This window comes from Oryza sativa, chromosome 5 (assembly GCF_034140825.1).
Source record: "Oryza sativa Japonica Group chromosome 5, ASM3414082v1".
NCBI classification, from domain to species: domain Eukaryota; kingdom Viridiplantae; phylum Streptophyta; class Magnoliopsida; order Poales; family Poaceae; genus Oryza; species Oryza sativa.
The window spans coordinates 22,750,306-22,774,515 of NC_089039.1; the positions used below are offsets into that span (position 1 = coordinate 22,750,306).

The following is a 24,210-nucleotide window of genomic DNA, read 5'->3' on the forward strand; positions in this document are numbered from 1 at the left end:
ACATAGTGTTCGGTAGTGGGGATTAATGGTTGTGATCGCTTCCTAAACCACAGGAAGCATAGGATTTTACACAGGTTCGGTCCTCCTAGAGAATAATAACTCAACCTTGCTAGATTATGGTGACCAGATGAATAGAGTTTGCACTGATCCTTTTGAGTACTCGAATACTATGTCTTATAAAATCTGGAACATTAGTAACCCCTTGATAGAGGTAGTGCCCTCCTTGTATCACATTGTACACGCATCATTGTTACTCCTATACTATCAAATCTACTTTTTGTTGCATGACGGCAAAGTGGAGTCACCACATAATATCTCTCACCAATCTTCTCGTCGGGTCGTTGTAAATGAGGCGTCTGCTTCTTCCTATCAAAGTAGGGTCAGAAGAGCCATGACATTGTCATGTTATGAATGGATACACACAAATTCGACAGTATTAAATGAGCGCACATCGACTGGAATGTGTACACTTAATTAGGGATAGGCAAAAAAACCGAGACCAAAAAACCAAAACCGGACCTGAAGAACCTGAAGTGTTGGTTATTGGTTTGTAGTTACATCGGGCAAGTGGAAAGACCGATCTTTTTTTGGGTAGTTCGGCCATCCTCCTCGGGTACCCGAAATGCCCGAAGACCTGAACTATGTAAAAAACCAGGGATTGTGCTACTGGCTTTGTAGCCCATCTTCAAACTGCAGCCCATCAGCCTAACTTCCCACTTTCCTCAAGATTTGTGAGGATGAGTTTGGTAATCTATTTTGAAAGGCCGAACTTTTTTAGACCCAAAAAACTAGATTGAACTCTCGATTTAGACCGAACGCACATCCCTACCCTACACTTAATACAGAATGAGGTGCAGGTGACACACCTCATCCCGTCCTAAAGCTTGGACTAGGGACCCACAAATGGTAGCCCAGTGACCTAAACCACACAGGACTACTACTGAGCAAGTCTGGGAGTGCCCGGCCTCATCTCTGGGCACACTCCAATGTGGACCATGCCGGATAAACATTGCTTATGATCAGCTTCTCGTCGTTCGACATGTTAACTTTCTTCTTTAGTAGGTGTGAATCTAGGTAAAATCATGTGCTTTATATGGTTTAGACGAGTGATTATAGTCGTAAACCCTTATTGCCGAATGTCCCGAATGTCGCGTTCCTCACACATTTCTGCCGAATGCAAAACATCAACAATATGATATACACAATCTAGTGCGTTAAGTTATGGTAGGAACCACTTCTTGACGGAATCATAGTAACTTGTACACTATTGAGACTTAAACACACAATATCATCACTGCTCAACATGTGTATAAGTGATGTGTCTATGGTATACAGGATGAGTATGTTATTTCGAAATGCAGAAGATAAAGTACAATCAGCATATACTTAAAAATATTAGAATCTATATATAAGAAACTGAAATTAGATATAGAAAATAAGAACACCATAAGCACAATGATGCAGTTTCAACCAATGTACAAATTGCTAGTGCATCTTTTTTTTTACACGGAAAATGCACAAACATATTATACTACATACTCCCTCCGTCCAAAAAAAACTCAACCTAGTACTTGGATAGGACATAATCTAATACAACGAATCTGGATATCCAGATTATGTCCTATCCAATTACTAGATTAAGTTTTTTTTAAGACGGATCGAGATCCTTGGTCCCACTTTATTTTATAACTTCCTTGGTCCCACTAGAATGGCATTGGAAACGCAACCGCGCGCACACAATCACCAAACAGAGAACACCACCCTACACGAGCAGATTAAGCAGATGGGGCTCCTGTTCCGCACGCTCAACCTCCTGATCACCTTCACCGGCCTCCTCGACCGCCGGCGGGCTGTTCAAGTCGATCATCTCCGGCGGCTCCATGCTGGACACGGCGCCGGCGCTCGCAGCCGCAGCCGCCGGCGGCGGCGTCGCCGCTGCCGCCTCGCCTCTGTGCCGCCGCATGTGCCCGCCGAGCGCCTGCCCCATGCGGAACTCGACCCCGCACACGGCGCACAGGTGCCACTGGTGGGCGGAAACCACCCGCCGCTGGTTGTTGGTAGCCCCCACGACGGCGGCCCCCGCGGCGCCGTGCTCCTGCCGCTGCCGCGCCGCCATCCGCGTGTGCCCCGTCCGGTGCCCGCCGAGCGCCTGGAACGACGTGAACGTCTTGCTGCACGTCTTGCACCTGAAATACTCCCCGCGCGCGCTCCCGCCGCCGCCCGCGACGTGCGTCGTCGGGCGGAGGCCACCGCTCCCCTCGCCGACCGCTCGTTGCCCACTCGCCATCGTCAAGCTCGTCCACCTCGCGCAAATGTACGTACTTACTTACCTTCCTCTCGCGGCGAGCCTAGCCTTAGTTTGCGCTAGCTGTGGGTGTGTGTGTGCACGCGCGCGACGCGGGAGCAGGACGCGAACTTGGTGAGTCGGTGTTCCCCCCCGGGGAGGGGAGATTAATAAGTACGCGAAGGCGGCGACGTCCCGGCTCATGTCAGAGCCGTCCACGCCGAGGCTGCGTGATGTGGCGTGCGTGCGTGCGTGCGTGCGTGCGTGCGTGCGTGCGGCATGCGTTGATGGCCGCCTGGCTGGGGGCACTGGCCGGCGCCGCGGTTTCACATCGGCCGCGAGCCCACGAGATGAACATCCTGACGTCGATCGGGCATGGAAGCGTCGGGCTGCAGCAGCTACGAGACCACCAACATGTGTGTCCCTTTTTACCAAGAGTACGATTGGACGCACACGTTGTCCCATGATATCATGTACACGTGTGCGCGTCTAATATACATTCTTACAAGACGAAATTTATTAGTTCTCCAGTTTCCTTATATGCCATTGAGAATGGACTTTTCTCTTACGTGACATTAGGCGAAACTTTGCTATCCTTATATGCCATTACCGTCAATCTTGCATCAACGGTCCGTTAGATGAACAGTAAAAAGACCAAAATATCCTTGTTTATCTCTTTCCACTAAGTCTCAAATTATCCGAAAATAACTATCGGAACAAGGACATAGATCTGATGTTGTAGCCTATAGGTCTAGGCATGCACTTACCTTTCTAGCTAAGAGGATAGTAGTCGCGCAAGAATGATAGTTGGCGCTTGCCAGGACAACTTAAAGAGAGGAAGAATGACAAGGCCATGAGAGTAGGATCGACATTTCTGAGAAAACCTTGACATGATCCGAGGAACTAACGGCGAGTTCACGTGCAGGGGCTAACGGTAGTGGCATATTAGGTGTAGCAAAATTTTGTCCAATAGCAATAAAGCAAAGAGTCAATTTTGAATGGCAAATAAAGAAACCGGATAATTTTAAGGCAAAATTGATTATATAGTATCGAAAGTTCACGTTTTTGGTTTTATAGCACCGAAAGTTACCGGTTCACTTTAATAGCATCCAAAGTTCACCATCTTCCTATTTTTAGCACTTCCGTCAATTTTTCCGTCCGTCTTGATCGTTATTGATCCAGTCACACACATGATATGACATTTATACCCCTCATTGACATGCATTATACTTGTACTTGTGAGGGGTAGAAACGTCATATCGTGTGTGTGGCTGGATCAAGACGGACGGAAAACGATCGAGAATTGACGGAAGTGTTAAAAATGGGAATTACATGGTGAACATTGGGTGCTATTAAAGTGAACCGGTAACTTTCAGTGCTATAAAACCAAAAACGTGAACTTTCGATGCTATATAACCAATTTTGCGTAATTTTAAATGGCAAATAAAGAATTCTCTCTCTCTCAAAAAAGGAAAATTGTCGGTGGCATTGCCGGGACGCATACACCAATCTACTTACTTTACCACGTATGTTTATCTTCTATTCATATTTGGAATATTTTCAGTGGCGTTACCTTTACGCATAGTGTAACAACAACTTTATACAAGGGGACTTTATATATGAGTATTATTCATAAACTACTTTTTTTGTGAAACATAAATTGATCGATATAAATGTGTCTTTTGTGTGAAGAAAGTAACATCATATCATTTCCTAACAAAACCATTCGTATGACGTGATAAAAATAGATAATACAAATCGCATTATTTGAGATAAAAATAGTTAATACAAATCGCATTATTTGAGAGACGCATTGTAAGTTGGCAACACCATGGTTACCTCACGGTTACTGCAATAATCTCGTACAGTAACCATCTCTATTTTTTAAAACCTCACGGCTTTTCTCGATAACCATATAGGTTTTGTTAAGTAACCACGATACCATCATGTCAGTAACTCCTACCAAGGCTACCTCACAATTACCGCAATGATCTCGTACAGCAAACATCTCAGTTTTTTTAAACCTCACGGCTAACCACCCTACCAAAATGGTGAGGAAACCCTATCTACCGCTGCATGGTTTTGAGTCTGTAACCCCTACCAAAATGGTGGCCTGGTGGGGGAAACCTTTGCTACAGCTGCATGATTTGAACTTTGAAGTGGCGCGTCTTTACGTATAGCCGCAGCCAGATTTCAGATGGGATTTTCTTGGATGCCTTCTGTGGTCAAGGTTCTGACTATAGGCAGTATATATGGCCAATTTATTAAAAGCTTGAAGCCAAGTCATAATCCTTCTTAGCCAATTACACTCTTTTTTAGTGGAACTAAAATTTCATTAACAAATTTCCCAGCACTCCAGTGCACCGTCTTTCACTCTTTCCCAACTGAGGTACATTATTGCTGTTCCTCCATCAAGCAGAACCCATATTGCATTAATAAATCCTTCAACTCAGAAAGGGTGGATGGTTTTTGGTGTTGCATCCTCGTCAATCTTCCTTGATACGCGGTTTACATGGTTATGATTTGGAAAAAAAATAAACGACATGAATTAATTGGCATTTGCATGTACTATATTGAGAAGGCATGTGAGATCAGCACATAAAAATAAAATTCAGGAATCACATTTTGTGTTTTGTTAATTCAATATACCAAAAGCGAGTTAAAGAAAGACATTCATCTCCATAAGCAATATATTGATCCACTGCACAACAACATATATATAAATCTACAAAACAAAGAACAATCAAAATTGAAACAATCACCGTTCACAATCTTGTTTGTGCAGTTTTTTAAATACTCGCAAAACTGAACCAGATAGTGTCAATGAAGGGAACGTGCCACTCTACACGCAAATGGATTCAGATATTCTGTTCCGTCGTTTCTATTGCAATGAACGTATCAGTCCTAGAGATGTAACAACGGGATGCTACTCCATCTTCAGCTCCAAAAGCAGAGCACATCACATAAGAAGAGATTTGGTCAAGTGCTCTCTTGCTGTTGTTAGGGCTTGAACTATAGTCTGCATTCAGAGAGCAATAACTCGTTATGTTTGGTTAAACCGAACAGCTTCCTTTAGTAAGATCATGGCTAAAACTTACCTGCTCAGCGAGTGAAGTAGCACCTTCTATTCCATGTGCTGACACCTTTTCAGCTATCACACTTCCTTCTGTTTCCAGGACAATCCTGTATAATCATTCAGATCAAGTACTATTGAGCTTATTACAGTTTGCAGTACCACACATCAGGAGACTGGCAAAAACTTTTTGAAACACTTTGAAATATTAAAATATTAATAGACTATCAGATTGACAGGCATATATGTTCATGGCCTAATCAAAAGTTTGCCACCTCAATATCATTCCCATTTATTGTCTAATTTATCAAATTTTGCCACCTCAAACTAGGATTGTTCAAGGTACAGAATTTTGATTCTTAACAAAGTAAATGTGCTAAGAGAATTCATTTGTCCTCCAATCAAAAATATACATGTTCATTACTAGAGCAGACAACCGATTATAAAGCGTGCCATGAAAGCCAAACATACAAACGAAAGGAATAAGAACATTTGACATCCAGTGAGACTAGGATTTACCCTCCATCAACAATTTCATCGAGGCACAATAGGATGAGATCCAGATTTTCGAGTGCTGTTCTTTTGTCGACGTTATTTCTGAAACCGATGACACGGGAAACAGAATACATGCAATCAGGTAGGGACATAAATGTAAAACAAAATAAAAGGTAGAAAAACAAAGATACATTAAATAGGTTGAGTATAACCTGAGAATAATGTCAACTGCATCAGTGAATCCTTGAAGGACCGATGCTAAAATAAGCTCATTCTCCTCCTCTCCTCCAGTAACAAAAAAATGGAGGTCTTGGATGAACTTATACACCACAATGTGGCCATCAAACATTACAATCTCAGCTGAAAGGGGGAAACATATACATAAAGTGAATTACTTGAACTAGACATACGGTATGTAATTTTTCACTCACAAGTCACAAATAAGACGCTGTCAATACTACTTGTTATAAGGAAAACTAATGCAAATACATCTCTCCAAGCTCATAATAATTGGTTGATATCGTGTAACATAGTACAACTTTAACTAAGCGAAAGCTGAAAAAATCGTATTATGTTTGGGTGTGCTTCAGTACACCTCTTTTAGAAAAAGTCTATGAACTCTAAAAGCAAATTAACTAATATTAGGTTGGGGCAAATCACATTAACCTAACATGAAATCAAATCAAATTGCGTTTTACGTGATGGAATGTATTTGTCTGACCGCATATTTTAGCAACTTCTCTTTTAAGATTCACAAACTCTTCTAAGAAGTCCTATAGAAAAACAAAAAAAAGAGGTGCATGGTTAGCACCTTTGAAAGACTGATCAGAAATTATGCTTGATATCAAGATACCTAGAATACACAGCCCCTTATTCACATCAACACGTTTCATTTATGTAATAAAAATAAACAGACAAGTGTAAACATAGGCAATTAGGCACGGTATGCAGATAACTTGCGTTCTTGGACATCATAAAGAGTTGTCTAAATGCATATGGAAAAGATGCAACTAGATTATACAAATGCTTCAAAAAAATTACGGTTTGAGACAAGCAGTACTATGCATACATTGGGATACTAGGAGATAGTACTAATCATCAGATACAAGTCATCTTCTAAGTTGTCACTCACTATCACAAGCCGAAAGGGGGGGCAGATGCGCATTACCTTCTGCTCCGGCAGTGGCTTTCTGGGTCTTGACGAACACCGACTTCTCGAAGGCCAGCTTCGCCGAGAGAGTAGGCCAATCATCCGTGTAGTACTTGACGGCGACGCGCTTCCCCTCGGAATCCAGCAGAAGGATGTTCTTCACCGAAGGGCAGGATTCCTGTACGAGCAAACCATCAAAGCAACGCCATCAACTAACTAACAACAAACGAGATCCCGATTTGCACCTGCCGTGAAAACCAAGAAACGGGGAGCCCAGCCTCCCAAACCCAAACAGAGAGCACACACACGCCCCGTACGACGGCGCCGGCGGACTCGAAACCGGGGACGAACGCGACGGATCGGGGCGAATCAAGAAACCGGAAACACCAACACATGTAGCGGCACGCGCGATGGAATCGGGAGAGGAGGAGGAGGAGAGCCGGGGGGGGCAGGGACGCGTACCATCTGGAGCGGCAAGGTGGATCCACGGGGCGGGAGGCGAGACGGCGGAGCGGATCCCCGGCGGCGGGTGAGGGGAGAAGGTGCGGACCAACGAAGGAAGCCGAGGCGAGCCGACGAGTCGAGGTGGACGAAGAGCACAGCTACTAGTCTTCATTCGTTGTTGGGCTTCACGGATCCGCCGAGGTGGGAATTGGGCCGGATTATCACGATTTCAAGCCCATTCTTCTTATCCCGTATGAGAGTGACGGAGACTGAGAGACGAGGTTGAGTTCGACACTTCGGGCATGTTTAGTACAGCTCTAGTCTAAACCTCAGTCAAACAGTTTTAACTTTATAAAAAAAAATAGAAGCGGAGCTGGGTGAAGCTCTCTCACGAAATAAAGTAGAGAAGTAGAGATGGGTTTAGACAGCTCCACAACTCCATTCCAGACTCAACTCTTGAAGTTAAATTTAGAAATTTGAGCTCTACCAATTACTAAACACACCCAGTTTCCCAACTCACTCGCTAATTTTTCGTGCGAACCTTTTTCAAAATGTTAAATGGTATATTTTTTAAAAAAAATATCTATACGAAAGTTGTTTTAAAAATTATATTGATTTATTTTTAAAAAAATAGTTAATACTTAATTAATCATGTGCTACATCGTCCACGAATATGAGTATATATGACTTCTAAGTTCTAAAACTCTCTTTATGACTGTATGGCCAACTAAACAAACTTTTTGCTTCAAACTGAAGCTGGTAGTACTGCTGGGCTGGCACAATCGCCTGGTTAGAAAACGTCGAGCAGCTATTGACCCTTAGCTTTGAGTGTTTAACACGCGGCCTCGGTGTGTCGCAGGGCGATGGATCACCACTTCATTCACTCCCACGGGAATTCACCACCAAACTCGACGACTGGTGAAGTACTAACCTTTTGAAGCCATGAATCGAAAGATCACCGGTCGGCTGCGGCGGCTGCTGCTACTTTACTTGCTCAGTTTCAGATCGAACTCACAAAACCACATGATTTAACGTGAAGCTAGTTATCAAACTGTTAACAATGCGTATCGGTAAAAAAAAAGAAAAAACTTGTATATAAAACCTTCAAATTTATAATAGTAAAAACTTGATTAATCATGTACTAATAACAGCTCGTCTCGTTTTCATGTTATGGACTAGTCAAGTCCAATTATACCTTGGAATGCAGCTTGGGTGCGTCCTTTTGATTATGGTTTTAGAGCAGCAACATATTTTAAAGAGATAAAAGAAGAGAGAGAATAGCAACGAGCTATAGATCTGTAGCTAGCTGTAGTACGGATTTTAAGACGTAATGAGTATATGACATGTGGGACCAGGTATTAGTTACTCCCTCCGTACTCATAAAGGAAGTCATTTAGGACAATGTTTAAGTCGAACCTTGGGAATAAAAAACATAAATAACTCTTAAGTTGTTGCATTGAAAATGTAAAAATTATATGAATAGATTTGTCTTGAAAAATATTTTCATAAAAGTATACATATATCACTTTTAAAAAACAAGAAGTCAAAGTTGTGTTTTGAAGACCATGTCGCTGTCCTAAACGACTTCCTTTACGAGTATGGAGGGAGTATATAGTAAGTAACTATTATATGAATTGGCTATTACATTGGCTATAGATGATTTGGAGTTGGTAGTGGGCTATACTATTAAACTTGCTCTTAGTTGATTAGCTGCACGCAAAACGAGAAATATCGGATAGTGTATAATTAATTGAGTATTAATTATTAAAAAATTTAAAAAATCTATTTAATTTTTTTTACAGAATATTCAATATATAAAGTTTTGATGCGTTTAATAGTTTGAAAAACGTGCTAATGAAAAAGGAGAAGTAGCTAAGAGCAAGGTTAATAATACAGCTAACCTGTTGGCTATAAGGTTCCTTGCAGTCTTCTCTCAGCCTACCCATATAATAGATAGCTCTTTACAATTAATATAGGGCACACTTGTCTCTCTCACAGAGTTTCTTGGTTATTGTGTCTAAGCCGGCTGTAAGTTTATAGCCCTTTTCTTATCTCTCTCCTCTCTTCTCTCCTCCATCTCGGCATTTAGCCAGAGCAAGTATAATAGTAGGCTATAAGAAGGCTGAATGCTTAGGTGGATGGGAGAAAAGAGGATAGAGATGAGAAGCGGGCTATAAGTTTACAGCCGGCTTAGGAACAGGAACCAAAAAAATCTGTGAGACAGACATATGAACCATATATTTATAGTGAAGAATTAACCACTATATTTAACCACTATATGATAGGCTATAAGTAAACAGCTTGCTGTATTATTATCCTTGCTCTAAAACCAATTTCTCGGCGACATGAAGACATCAGAGTACGAGACATCCCGTTGAAACATGAAACACAATAGTGATAGGACCAAGGTGGGTGGCGGTCCGGCTGTTATAGGACCCGGCCAAGACATGACTGAAAACTTTGGCCAGAGTCCAGACGGTTCCAGGTGTCAATGTGTCAATGCTTTTGGAAGCTGCTGATTTTCATGTTTCCGTCCCGTTTTTCTTCGGGAGATCTAGCCAGAGGGAACAGCTACCACAAAGTTAGGCGTTCTAGGATTTGTTTGTCACTCGTTTAGTCGTGTCTTCAACATTAGTCAACACCATATTGTCAGTGATCAGAAAGAAAGGGAGAGTTAAACCATCCCTATTAATTTAGTATATATACCAAGTTAGGCTGAGATTAGTTTCAAACTTCCAATTTTTCTATCCCATCAAAACTTTCCTAAACACAAACTTCCAACTTTTCTGTCACATCATTTCAATTTTAACCAAACTTCTAATTTTGACGTGAACTATGCACACCCTTATTACCAACCCAACCCAAGTAGGCTAGTAGTACACATAACGTTGACCAAGCCATTCAACATTTTTTTTAGAACAGCCAAGCAGCATGTTGAATCTATTTGCTACTCTACCTGAAGTCAAGCTGATGAGCTACTCCACTCGATATGCCACCAACCCTAGTGTGAAAAAAAAAACTGAAACAGCCGGACGCCACTCGAGCTAACGACCCGACCATGTAATCGGAGAATATAAAGGACGGCGGGATGGGCGCTCGCTCGCTGCGTCCACGTCGGATTTTGCTACAGTAGGGTGGAAATTATGCGAAAAAGCCCTCCGATTTTTCGTAATAATGTATAGGTCCCTAGTGTAACATTGCCGGCCGGGCGGCTGGCAGCAGGAAGGAGCACAAACTTGGCGATCCGACGGGGCCCGCACGTCAGCGGCCGGATCACATTAGCTCCCTATTTGCTGAGCTGCTGGAAGGCCAAAGGGCCCGCCCGGCACGGCCCGGCCCAGGAACAGCTGGGCACGGGCTAGCAGCCATCGGGCCGGCACGGCCCGATAGGCACTTCGTGCCGGGCCATGCCGGCCCATGGGCTGCACCTCCCGCCCAGGCACGGCCCACCAGCTGTCGGGCCGTGCCGTTCCGGCTCGAAGGTATGGGTGGCCCATCGGGCCTTTTTTTAAATAAGTCTATTTTTTTCCCTCCTCTTTGGGCTATATCATATGTATAGCTAAAGTAAGTCTATATTCCATCCCTCTTCTTTGGGCTGACATATGTATAGCTAAAATAAGTCTATTTTCTATCCCTCCTCTTCGGCTGACTTATGTATAGATAAAAAAAGTCTATTTTAGATCCCTATTCTTTCATCCATGGCACATAATATGTCTATTTTTACTCCCATATTTTTTTTTGTATCGGCCTAGCTGCCGGCCCATCGTGCCGGGCCGGCCTAACATGCCGGTGGAGGGGCCCAAGCACGGCCCGATGGTCGGGCCGGGCCAGCATGGGCCCGACCTCCGTCGGGCCGTGCCGTGCTTAGGCCGGACCAAAATGCCGTACCATGGGTCGGGCCGTCGGGCCTCGGACCTTTTGGCCATCTGCCTGCTGGTTAATCAATCCCTTCAAACCACAGCGTAGAAATGTACACCGACATCTAGAAAACCTCCTAATTACGAGTACTACTCGAGCCCAGTGAACCAGTCAGTCAGTACTCTGTAGCAGCTTTGGTCTACCTAGGATTATTACTAGGAAACACAGGTATTCTGTTCCAAAAAAAACACACACACTCGTGTTGGGCTATAAATACTCGTGCACAACGCATGCCTTCTGCGACAGAAAAGAGCTGGACGTGGTCACGTAGAGTGCACCACTGATTATTCTACGAGCGACTCTTGAGTGGTTGGCAATGAGCAAGCGGCAGTTTGGAGAGATGGACGGCGGCATCGACACGGCCCGCGTCCTCATGCTCCTCTCCCGGCGGCGGCGGCAGCACGGCGACGTCGGGCACGCGCGCGCGGCCCGCGTGTTCGAGTGCAGGACGTGCGGGAGGCGGTTCCCGACGTTCCAGGCGCTGGGCGGCCACCGCGCCAGCCACAAGCGCCCGCGCCACGGCGCCGAGCGCGCGCCGCGGCCAGCAGGCGACGACGACGTCGGCGCCGGCGCCGGCGCCGCGCTCCGCCTCGTCGGCGCGGCGTCGTCGTTGTCGACGGACGAGGCGCGCGCGGGAGGCGGCGGCCGCAGGACGAGGGGCGCCGGCGCCGCGCACGGGTGCCCCGTCTGCGGGCTGGAGTTCGCCGTCGGGCAGGCGCTCGGCGGGCACATGCGGCGGCACCGCGCCGCCGCCGGCGACGTCGCGGCGCCGCGTGTGAAGACCGACGACGTTGTCGTTGGAGACGAGTGCACCGGCGGGATTTGCTTGGACCTGAACCTGACGCCGTCGGAGAACTGCGACAAGTGCCGGCACGCCCAGCTCGGCGTCGCCGTGAACTCTGTGCAAAGAACGATACTACTGGACCGTCCCCTTTGAGCTGACCCATTATTGTACTGATTTCTATACGTTTTCGTTGTATTTATCTAGCCTTTATATGTTTTGTTGCACGCTATAGAATCATATAAAGATTTTTCTATATATTTTTTGAACCTTTCAATCTTAAAATTTTACAAATAGACTATCCCGAAACTTATTTCTAAAGCTGAACCAAGAGTTTAAATTTGAAGTTTTGAGGTGGTTTACTTTTAAAATTAAAAAGGTTCAAAAGATATATAATAAACCTCTATAAGTTACTGAAGAAGAGGAGCCAAAATGCAGGAACAGCATCACTCTATTCCATGCATCCATTGATTAACTGAAAACCCAATAGCAATACAGCATGGACTACGTTACACACTGTAGCTTGCAGTTCAACGGATTGAAATCCAGCGTACAGTAGTAGCCCCCCAGGCAATTGCAACAGCTACGTCAAAAGCATGAGTAGTTGCTTCAAAGAATGGAAGCAAAGATAGGTACAACCAGATCCGTATCATAGTGTGTCTTCTTGACATTCTTCCTATAACAGCAAGACAGGGAACAAACAATGTCAAATAATAAACGATGGAGGCCGAGAAGGCGAACGTCTCCTCAGGAGCCGCAGCATGCAGATCCAGAAGCTGCTGGTTTGTCGGCACCCTGATCCGTCTTGTTGTTAATCTTGATTGTCTTGTCCTACAGTGCAGGAGCATATGTTTCTTAGAACAAAGAGCAAGATGATGTTTGAGACATAATTCAGTATGTACAGTTATCTGTACCTCAGGCTTGGAGTCGGTCTCAGCAAGCCTCTGCTTAATGTCACGTGCAATGGAGAAAAAAACTTGCTCCACGTTGAGGTTTGTCTTCGCACTCTGGAATACACAGTGCAGTGTAAAATCAAAACAATTGTCACTGCAAAGGCCACTTTCTTTTCAAAAAAAATGACAGTGAAAAGAACAAACAATTCAGGCAGCAACATACAGTTTCGAAAAATTTGATGCCATACTCATCAGCCAGTGCTTGGCCTTTCGCAGTAGGGACAGCCTGGAGAAATAACAAGAACAGGAAACAAATAAGCTTCTAACTAGTAATCCTCAGGGAAAACTGAGCATTTGACCACAACTTCAAAGTGGGGATACGGTATGAATGAACACCAAGGATAAAAACTGTGATGTACCCTTTTACTCTCATCCATATCAGCCTTGTTGCCAACCAAAATTTTGTTGACATTATCAGAGGCATGTTGCTCAATATTCCGAATCCAGTTCCGAATGTCTGTATTGTCAAATAAAACAGCAGTGACAAAATAGTTCAAAATGGAATAATTAAGGAAGGTATATATGTAAGGAGACAGTACTGTTGAAAGATGACTCGTCGGTGACATCATAAACAAGCAGGATACCCATGGCTCCACGGTAGTACGCTGAGGTAAAATGAGATTTACTTGATCAAAAGGTTCTCATTTAACTTCACAGGGTTAGTATGCTGAATGGAACAATAATTATACCAGTGGTAATTGTCCGGAAACGTTCTTGGCCAGCTGTGTCCCAAATTTGTAGCTTAATACGCTTCCCGTCCAGCTCTATTGTTCTAATTTTGAAGTCAATACTGCACAAACACAAATACTGCAATCAGCGTGGAGAAGATAATAAATTGAAAAGCTTGCGGGCAGGAGCCATAGAGCGGTCTTCCCAACATCAGAGAACATACCCAATTGTGGTAATAAAGCTTGTAGTGAAGGAACCATCAGAAAACCGCAGGAGAAGGCAACTCTTGCCAACACCTAGAAATGGAAAAATGAGAAAAAAGAATTCTTATAAGAAAATTGGCCAGCACAAAACTTGCCTGAGGAACTGCCATTAGCTACTAAATAATTAGTTCAACAGAATACACTAACAAAAGTGAATTTGTAAATATTATGGACTTTAAAACAGTACAACTGCTAGAGAAATAGCATGCTACCAAAGGTTATGCCTAGAAAATTTGAACTAATAGACTTACATTGGATACTAGAAAGAACCAAAAACAATTTGTAAAAGACTAAATCATAGATAGTCATAATTAAAAACAAGTAGTCATCACTGAGCAAAAGAATCCAAGATCAAGACCTATTAGAGCACGAGCTTTATGTTACAGACAATCATGAATAATCTGGCAATTGTCATGAAAACAATCACTTATTTGATCCTATCAATGAATAAGTCTCGACAAGGAATATAGTGGAAGCTCTACGGGTAGTGGCTCAAAGCGAGAGCACAAAATGCCCCTGGTTGATTTGAGCTATTGGTATAAAAATATAAATTTCTGCTATGAACTTTTAAACAATTACGCTATTTCATATAGCTGTAATGTTTGACCCATTAGTTTCACCCCTCACTCCAACTTTCTTCCAACAGCTACACATTTGGAGCATACACCCTCACGAGCAAGGAACTATCTAGTTCCACTCTCAACAACATGTAGCACAAATTCCATGGCATGCACTAACGAATGAAAATTATAGAGGAAAGAATAGCACATAACATACTCTCTTTAACTCTATCTCCTATTGCATGATTGAGTGCCAAAAAAGAAAGCATTGCTTCATGCTTATGTGCAACGTTTCTCAGATGGCCTTGCACACTGTCGAAATAACCTTAGTATCAGCTTAATCAGAAAAGCCTGCAATTCCAGTTGACCATTTCCAAGGTTCTTCCATCCAAGGAAAAACTTACTGAACCACGAAATTCATTTTTTTTTCTCCTCGCCATTTTCATAACTCCTAACTTTGCTTCTTCTTCTTCTTTTTCTTTTTTTTTTACATAAAGCACAGTAGTGGTAGTTCCTGCCTGTATGTACTAGGCAAGTAGGCATTATGTATATTGTAGGTTGAACAGAAACCAAATTCACATGAAAGACAGATCATGCACACAAGCGCACACCAAAGGCAAATCCTTTGCAGGATCCTAGTTGCTCGCGTGGCCCAATCCACCTGCGATCCAACCAACACCGAGGCGCGGGAAAACCCACACGACATCACTCGCCGTGGAATGGAAATGGGAAGGCAAGATCTAAGCTCGAGGTGGTGTCACCAACCGCTGTCCCCGATGAGGAGGAGCTTGATGAGGTAGTCGTAGTCCGCCCGAGCCCTCGCCGGCGGCGCAGCCATCTCGTCGCTCCGCTTCACACCCTCCTCCTCCTCCTCCCCCTACTCCACAGCCCACCCGGCGCGCCTCCTCCACCAATCCCCGACCTGCAGCGAACGGAAAAAAAAAAAAACAGACACCGTGAGAATGGCAGCACGACGGCGGCGGCGGATCCCGCGCGGGTGGCGGCCGGATCGGAGACCGCACCGGTAGGCGCGGCGGAGGATCGCGCGGCGGCGGCGGTGGCGGTGCGGATCTGGAGAACGGGGAGGAGGGAGTTGGTTTTTTTTTTCTCTCCTTTTTTCCCTTCGCTTTTTTAGTTTGCTGGTTGATTCGTCGCCGGCCGCATGAGCGAGCGAGCGACTGATCAGCGCGTGCAAGATCAGAGCTGGGTTTTGTAATTTGTTCGGTTTTTTTATGGGGTCCGGTTCGGTCGGTCAGGGTCAGGTCACTCGCTTGCGCTGATCGCTTTCTTTTTTCGGTTTTTCCCGACGCGCGCGGCCACCGACCGGTGAGGCTTTTGCGGGCACTGGTTGGTGGGCCAGCTGCGGAGTGGGGCCCAATTGTCTGTCAATGGAAGATGGGTACGCGCGTGGGGGTTCCATTCCAAGTTGCAAAATGCGTGGTTTCCGTCAGATTGATTGATTGGGTCGAGGGGGAGACAACAGAAGAGGTCACACAGCTCAAACACAAGTTCAGTGGGAGATAATTAACTATTTTGCCATCTATGCGTATGGTGTTTAATAATTTATCACTGGATACACGTATTATAGACATGTAATAAATATATGAGAATCCACGTATCATTGATATATGAGTGGTAAACGGCTAAACGTCAAATCTAAAAATGACAAATAGTTAAATGCTTCATTCATTAGGTTATTAAGAAAGTATGTAGAATTAAATAAGAAGAGGCTTGATTGGTTGAAAAGTTGAGATACTCTCTCTATAAAAAAAAGAATCTAAAACTGAATGTGATACATTCTAATACAATGTGTCCAGATTCATGGTACGAATGTGTTACATCCAATTCTTAGTTGATTTTTATGAGACGAAGGAAGTAGGTTGGAAAAATAAATGGTTGAGTGTTGTGATTGGTTGATAAGGGAATATCGGTGGTGGAGTTGTTATATTATGGGATGGAGGGGGTATCATTTAAAGTAGTATAGATGTACTCCCTCCGTTCAAAAAAAATGCATTCCTATTATACCAAGGTGGAATTAATGGAGATGGAGAATAACTAAAATATCCTTAATCATTGAAAAAAGTAGTAAGAGTGATAGGTAGGTAAAGAGTATCGAAGGGATAAAACTTTCGTTTTACATGCTGAGGGTAGGTAGGATGGTAGACGTTAGTTCTTAGTGTGACACAATTTAAACTCTAGAAGATAAGTTTTTTTTGGCAGGAGGGAGTACTCCCTCTGTCCAAAAAAAAAAGACAAACCCTGGTTGCCGTGTCCAACATTTGACCATCCGTCTTATTTAAAAAAATTATGAAAAAAATTAAAAGATAAGTCACGCATAAAATATTAATCATGTCTTATCATATCACAACAACGAAAATACGAATTATAAAAAAAATTCATATAAAACGGCACTTGCACGGCACATTTGACGTGTAACGATACCGATTTGTACTGCTTGGACAGTTGGAACAATCACCCAACCATTCGTTCATGTGCGAACCAACCGTTTGCTTGCTTCCAACTCCACAATGCCCTTTGTGTGCCTACACGGCTTCCGTGCTACAAAACTCTCCACTCGGCAGCTGCTTTTTTTCATGCAGTTACAGCACGCAAAGAGTTGCTTTCAGTCCAGGGGATTGGCAACAAGGAACACCAATTGCATGTGGTGCTTGCTGCTGCCACAGGCATGCTTTGCCTTAGAGCAAGTTTAATAGTATAGGCCATTACTAGCTCCAAATAATCTATAGCCGATGTAATAGCCAATTCATACAATAGTTGCTTACTATACTATTAATATCTGATCCCACCTGTCATACACACATTACGTCTTGGAGTCCGTGCTGCAGCTGGCTATAGATCTGTAGCCCGCTGCTCTTCTCTCTCTTCCTTTATTTCTTTAAAATATGTTTATAGCTGGTTTATAGCCTGCTATTGTACCTGCTCTTAAGGCAATGTTCAGAAATCGATATTAGTGTATGATCGCCGTTAACTTGATCATTATGTGGTGAGGTGATCAATTGGGTTCCAGTTTAGTTGATGTTGAGAAGTGGCAATTCGGATTTCAATGGAAAATCAAGAAGAGCAGATCTATCGTCGGTGCCCAGAAATGGACAAATTGAGGCCACGTTCATCCTCCCTAGTGCATAGTAGGACACAAGATCCAAAATATTTTCTCCAAAGCATGTTCTTCATTAATCCGTATAACTAGAATATTAAGTGTGTACTAATATATATGTATAAGATACAGGGTAATTTTCATTCTAATTTCACCTTAGTGATAGAAGTGCATCCTAAAATAATCACACCAACCGTGCTGGTCAAACTACACTTAAATCAAACAAAATTATACTAGCAGCCAAGACTAGGGGATTACCTATACATTTGTCAACAAATTCTTTTTAAAGAAAGGAACATTTGCAAATTTGCCACTGTTTTTTTTCAATTTTGCAAAGATACCACTCGAATAACAGTTTCAGTGGCATTTTTGCAATTTTCTAGTGACAGTTTTGCAATAACGATTCAAAACAGTAGTAAATTTGCAATTGCCCCTTTAAAGAAAGTTTAACAGATATAATTACAGTGCAATCGTAATTACATGCAAGTTTTTAAGAGAGAATTTATCGAAAATATATAGCAAAATTGATCCAAACATGTATCCGAAACGCTTCGACTGGTATCGATCCTGTTGGACCCATCATTTGCAGCCCACTTATACTCTACGACTAAAAAAGATGGCCCAGGTGGAAGCGTGGAGCCATCGATAATTTGGAGTGAAAATTCAGCCTGAAGGCAAGCACAACAGGAAAAAAAAAAACCCAGCGCAGCGCCGTGCGTTGTGCGAGGCGTGGCCATAGCAGCTGGAGAGCAGATCGACCGAGGCGCCGGTGAACGTGTTCGATAGAGTCGCCGACAACAGGTCACCGCTGAAGCCCAGCATCCAGCCGCCGGCGAGGCCGTGCCAAGGAGGAAAAGGACTCGGCGCCTGGAGCTGGACCCTCGTGAGTAAAGTAGCAGCAGTGGAACAGACTCGTCACCGGGCGGAGGGCGATCCCCACGACGGGCAGGTCGGCGTGCTCGGCGATCGTGGTCATGCTCAGGCGGCAGGTCGGACACAACATTACGAGCTCAGCCCCCATGAACATTACGAGCTCAACACAAGAAACATTCCAGGATCACAATTGAGCCAATTTCTCAGTGACAGAAGTAAAAATTGTACAAAAACACGCACATACTCCATCAATTAAGAGGGATTGCTAGAAGCATTGAAATACCACTCATGAACTTCCGAATCAAAAAAAAAGAGAGGATAAATAATAACATGGGATTATACCCCTTGTAAACAAATGATCAGGTGCAAATTACAAATTATCACGAGTAATATCAAAATCAGAGATGTATTATTATGAGAACACTAAATACAGTGCCCTCGTTTAATAACTACACGAGCATTCATATAAACAAGGTCAAGCAAATCAGCTCGTTATCTTACTCTTTTTTTTCCTACCAAATGTATTTGAAAATTAAAAACGGATTTCCAAGTGACTGTTCCAGAATTCCAAACAACTCCAAGGTTCCAACCCCATCGAACAAATCGAATGCAAAAGTACAACATAAGTGCATAACTGTCAAGCAACAAATTGGAGCATACGAACATTTTTTTCTCGAATGCGCAAAAGAATTGAACGTCAATATATACAAACATGCCTCTGTTTTTACCAAACTACTTTAGAAAAATCAAATACAAATATCATCAGAAGTTATACCTACTGACTTTTCATCTTTAAAGCACAACAATTCACATACCATGTGACCAAATTCAGGTAAATTTAGAATTTCATATCCTACCTACTTAACAAGTAGCTACTAGCACTAACATTCACATTTCGGACACAACAGATAATAGCGCATATTAGCTAGGTGCAAGTTGGCCAATCACAAACATTACAATGATCAATCAACAAACAGAACAAGATGCAACCGAATCAACAATCACCAGACTTAACGTCACCACATTTAAGCTCCTGTCCATTTTAAACTACAATAAATCATAAGACAGTAAAATGGCATTATCGCAACTTGACACTTATGCAAGTATCAGCAAATAAGTAATAGTATTATCACAACTAACTAAACACTTATGCAAGTAGACAACAAATAGGTGATAAATTTATGATAACTAACTAAATACTTATGCAAGTAAACAAAAATGTGTTATAACATTATCATAACTAAACTCATTTGCAAGAACACAAATTAGGAAGACATTAACAAAAAGCACCAACTGTAAACATTAACTACTAGTGAACATCGCACTACCACAGCATATAAATCAGTCCTATTGCAAGCAAGGAGGCATGGCATTGCATATGTTCCTATAACCACAATTCCCTCTGTTGCACCTGCTGCAAGCTGCTTATCTAATTACATTCTTACGTTGATGTCACAATTTCCGCTTACGACATACATACCTTTCCATATTCCAGCAAACTCCACAATGTTGGGATGCAATTCATGAATACAATCTCATAATGTATGTAAAGCAATCACATTACATGATATCAAGCTAAAAAGTGCCACTACATAACATGAGAAACAGCATTTCCCCAACCACCCAAGCACCCCAAATGGCAATGCTATTTTCAATAATTACCCAAACACAAACGAAGAACCAAATAACCCACCAGGAGGCATATATGTGCATCCACTACCAAACACAGATCAATTGTTCGAAATTATCCAAATCTTAACAATATTATTACAGGCAGCATCTAACAATTCACAGTTCCCCCATCCCTCTGCCCAGACCACACTCCTCGACCCTACACCGGTGTTAACCTACACGGGTACAAACTGATTGGCTTGACTGTCCATCTATTCAGAAAACACCACAAATTACGTACAAACAACCGAACCGATTCACGACAAATGATATAGCATGCAACGAAGACGATGATGATGACGATTGACAACAGATAGGAGCGTTTCAGTTCAGACAAGAGGGAGAGGGAAGCGGGGGACACCACCACCAAGCCGGCATTGCGTGTGCCCTAAGCGGCCGCCGCCTTCTTTGGCGACTTGGTGGTGGCCTTCTTGGGCGACTTGGGGGTCTTACCCTCCTTGGCCTCCTTGGCCGCGGCGGAGCCGGTCTTCTTGGGGAGCAGCACCGGGTTGATGTTGGGCAGCACCCCGCCGTGCGCGATGGTGACGCCGGCCAGCAGCTTCCCGAGCTCCTCGTCGTTGCGGATCGCCAGCAGCACGTGCCGCGGGATGATCCGGTTCTTCTTGTTGTCCCGCGCCGCGTTCCCCGCAAGCTCGAGCACCTAAAAAAAAATCCAATTCAGGCCGGCTACCGCGTCGAGGGTACGGGGCTGTGCGCATGCGCGGGCGCGGCCAAACCTCGGCGGCGAGGTACTCGAGGACGGCGGCGAGGTAGACGGGGGCGCCGGTGCCGATGCGCTGGGAGTAGCGGCCTTGCTTGAGGTAGCGGCCGATACGGCCGACGGGGAACTGGAGCCCGGCCTTGACGGAGCGGGACACCGGCTTCTTCTTCGGCCCGCCGCCGCCGCGGCGGCCGCCGGCGCCGGCCTTCTTGGGCACCTTCGCTCCCACCTCCATCGATCGCGACGAGCTCCTCCTCCCCAAGCTTTCTCCCTCTTCTGTTTTGTTCGATTTTTTTTTCTTCCTATTTTTTTTCCTTTTGGGGGAGGAGTGCGTGTGCGTTTGTGTTTTCGTTGTGTGTGGTCACGGGGGGAGGGTGGGGGATGGGGGCGGTGCTGCGATCTGGGCCGTCCACGTCACGGGGTCGATGGATGTGAGCCGTTGGATGGGGTTGGGCGATCCGTGGGAGCTGGGTGCAGCCAATCAGAGCAGGAGGAGAGAGGGTAGTGGATCGTGGGATCATACAACAACCTTCGACTTCGAGGCTTTGGACGGCTTTCTTTTGGTTCACTTCCGGTTTCTGCAGTTTGATCATTTCTAAGAAACTGAGCCCTTGTTTAGGGTTGTGTTTCACGCCAAAATTAAAAGTTTGGTTGAAATTAAAAAGATGTGACGGAAAAGTTGAAAGTTTATATGTGTAGTAAAGTTTTGATGGGTTTGTGTGTAGGAAAGTTTTGATGGGACTTTCTTACACACAAACTTCCAACTTTTTCATCATATCGTTTCATTTTCAACCAAACTTTCAATTTCGGCATTAACTAAACACACTCTCAACTCCACATTTTCTTTAGAATTAGACTGACCTCCACATTTTCTTTTCACGGAAAATATACACGATGCTAAAATTATTTGATTTATAGAAGTATATCTTTTATTTTGTTTTTTATTAGACTTAATAGTAAATGAAAAAGGAAATATGTGTGCCCAATTGTCATACTTATAAAACCCAATAAACTCAAGAAAATGTTGACCATTCAGTTTTTAACAATTTTGTTAATAAAAATTTGAATTTTCATCTATTGTTTCTACCAAAATTGTATTTTTAAAATATTTGAATTATGTTACATCTGTCACCAAATGTCTTGTTTTAGTTTTTTTCTCAAATTCAAGCCTAACATTTTTTTTAAAAAAAAAAATCTAGCACCAAGTTTTGAAAGTAAAAGAAACCATGTTCAAATCGAACAAAGCTCTACGCCACGTTCACTATCTAACAAGTTATCTAGTTTAATATTACATTTCTTGTTAACTCCTCTTACCCGAATTGGTATTATGATCATGACTATGATTCTATAGTACAACTTTTATGGAGCTAGGGACCTCAACCTTAAAGGAAGTTTTTTTTTTCTTTCCAATTCATTTATTGGATAATTCAAATTTTAGCTTAGAGAACGGTCCATATGGAATGAGTAGCATGTACACATTTAATAGTTTAAGATTTAAAAATGTATTTGAGAAACCTACCCAAGTATACGAAATATTAGACAATCATATTAGAAACATGTAAAATATTTGTAGGAAACCATCGGCATCCAACAATTTCGACAAGGGAGCTTGGGAATATGTAGTGTCACAGTAACTAATATGATTTATATTTTTCTTGGTGAATGGCACAAATAATGGAACCATCGATGGAACCTGTATGTTCTGACCACTTTCTTTATGTAACCGTGGAGGGAACAATACAAAGTTTTACATGGAACACACCATTTAACCATTTAAGAATGTTCTAACGAAAAATGAGAAAATTACCACAGCTAAAAATCACATCCCAAGGAGCCCTAAGAAGGGTTACTCTATTATATGCGTCGTTGTGTATAAGAGCAAGTATAGTAGAAGTACGTCTGCCGGCGATAGGAGCGCCTCCTTAGCTTTACTGGTGACCTAAAAGAGATAATAGGAGAAAGAGAGAGCAAGTGAGCAACTAAGAGCAGGGAACTATAAGCCTACTATAACCTTATGTGGAGGAGAGAGGTAGAAGACAGTTGGCTTTCATGCAAGATCTAGCTCCAAGACAAATATATTAAATGTATAAGTGAGAGAAAGAGAGATGAGAAGAAAAAAATTGAAGTAGGAAGTGAGCTCTACGATTATACATGTTAGCTTTAAGATAAGCTAATAGTAGAAAGTGAGCTCTACAATTATCCTTAGTCTAAATTACCGCTACCTCCTCACACACTCCAATAAGCATGATTAACTTTCACTTGCATGCAGCAAATAGAGCAGGTGGATGAGTGAATGATACAACTATCACTACTAAAAGAAACTCATCTTTAATCCCAGTTTGCAACCCCTTTAGTCCCGGGTTGCAAACCGAGATGCCCAATTCGGAACTAAAGATGCTCATCTTTAGTCCCGGTTGAAATAATCCAGGACTAAAGTTTTTTTTTCTTTTTTTCATTATTTTTTTTCTGCATGCATATTGATTTCCAACCAAACTCAACAACAAAATCACCCACATTCACAAAAACATCATAGAATCATCCACAATTTCAACAACAAAATCATCCACAAATTTACATCACAAAATCATCCACAAATACCTAGATTAATTAGATCATCAATTATCAGCTTCATTCTCCATCTCTAGAGGATCAAATACCTAGATTTATTAGATCATCAATCCTGTAGCCTACCGCCGCCGCACTGGGCGCCGCTGCCGCCTGCCGGTCGAGGAGGAGGAGAAGAAGGAGTGGAGGAGGATGGGAAGGAGTGGAGAGGCGTGCGGGCATGCGACGATGCCGAGGAGATAAGGAAGAGAGAGAGAGAGCGAGAGATGCGTGGGAGAGAGATATTTAGTCCCGCTTAGTAATACCAATCGGGATTAAAGATATAATCTTTAGTCCAATTTGTTCGGAGGCCTGACAGCTATTAAACCGAGACTTTAAAATGATCTTGTTACCAATCGAGACTAAAGATCAAAGAGAGACGCTGAACTTTTGAACTGGGACTGAAGAAAGCTTACTACACTATTAAACTTGCTCTAATTAAAGTATAAAATTTTACTGCTCATAAGGGAATCTTTTCCTACCGATATGAAGTTTTAGTGCATATGTAGTTTCGTACGTACTATATAAATGTATCAACTGTAGTTTCACAGTATCCCTTTTTGGTTTTGGATAAATTTGCAATTCTAATACTGACAACAATTACTTATGCAGTTGTAGCCTCTACCGTTTGAGCTG

The 24,210-nt window shown here is 43.1% G+C and overlaps 5 protein-coding genes across 5 annotated transcripts; 1 reads left to right on the plus strand and 4 right to left on the minus strand.

Annotated features, from left to right (window-relative positions):
• Positions 1-1,383: 1,383 nt before the first annotated feature.
• Positions 1,384-2,454, minus strand: LOC107278211 (zinc finger protein ZAT7). The gene has a single exon (XM_015783392.3). It carries the CDS (start codon positions 2,285-2,287, stop codon positions 1,763-1,765), a length of 525 nt encoding a protein of 174 aa, XP_015638878.1. The 5' UTR covers positions 2,288-2,454; the 3' UTR covers positions 1,384-1,762.
• A 2,435-nt stretch (positions 2,455-4,889) lies between these two features.
• LOC4339020 (coatomer subunit zeta-1-like) lies at positions 4,890-7,644 on the minus strand. The gene is made up of 6 exons (NM_001402570.1): positions 7,465-7,644; positions 7,021-7,180; positions 6,065-6,212; positions 5,877-5,954; positions 5,383-5,467; positions 4,890-5,303 (listed from the first exon to the last, which is right to left on the minus strand). The coding sequence occupies exons 1-6, from the start codon at positions 7,465-7,467 to the stop codon at positions 5,244-5,246; spliced, it is 534 nt and encodes a 177-aa protein (NP_001389499.1). The 5' UTR covers positions 7,468-7,644; the 3' UTR covers positions 4,890-5,243.
• A 4,048-nt stretch (positions 7,645-11,692) lies between these two features.
• On the plus strand, positions 11,693-12,399 carry LOC107277826 (zinc finger protein ZAT12). Its single transcript, XM_026025286.2, has one exon. It carries the CDS (start codon positions 11,705-11,707, stop codon positions 12,299-12,301), a length of 597 nt encoding a protein of 198 aa, XP_025881071.2. The 5' UTR covers positions 11,693-11,704; the 3' UTR covers positions 12,302-12,399.
• A 169-nt stretch (positions 12,400-12,568) lies between these two features.
• Positions 12,569-15,774, minus strand: LOC4339021 (ras-related protein RABE1c). The gene is made up of 9 exons (XM_015785253.3): positions 15,613-15,774; positions 15,356-15,512; positions 13,991-14,063; positions 13,788-13,888; positions 13,638-13,703; positions 13,458-13,555; positions 13,262-13,324; positions 13,060-13,152; positions 12,569-12,976 (listed from the first exon to the last, which is right to left on the minus strand). The coding sequence occupies exons 2-9, from the start codon at positions 15,426-15,428 to the stop codon at positions 12,893-12,895; spliced, it is 651 nt and encodes a 216-aa protein (XP_015640739.1). The 5' UTR covers positions 15,429-15,512; positions 15,613-15,774; the 3' UTR covers positions 12,569-12,892.
• Positions 15,775-20,089: 4,315 nt separating this feature from the next.
• Positions 20,090-21,299, minus strand: LOC4339022 (probable histone H2A.4). Its single transcript, NM_001420528.1, has 2 exons — positions 20,987-21,299; positions 20,090-20,910 (listed from the first exon to the last, which is right to left on the minus strand). Exons 1-2 carry the CDS (start codon positions 21,203-21,205, stop codon positions 20,638-20,640), a joined length of 492 nt encoding a protein of 163 aa, NP_001407457.1. The 5' UTR covers positions 21,206-21,299; the 3' UTR covers positions 20,090-20,637.
• Between the last annotated feature and the right edge of the window lie 2,911 nt (positions 21,300-24,210).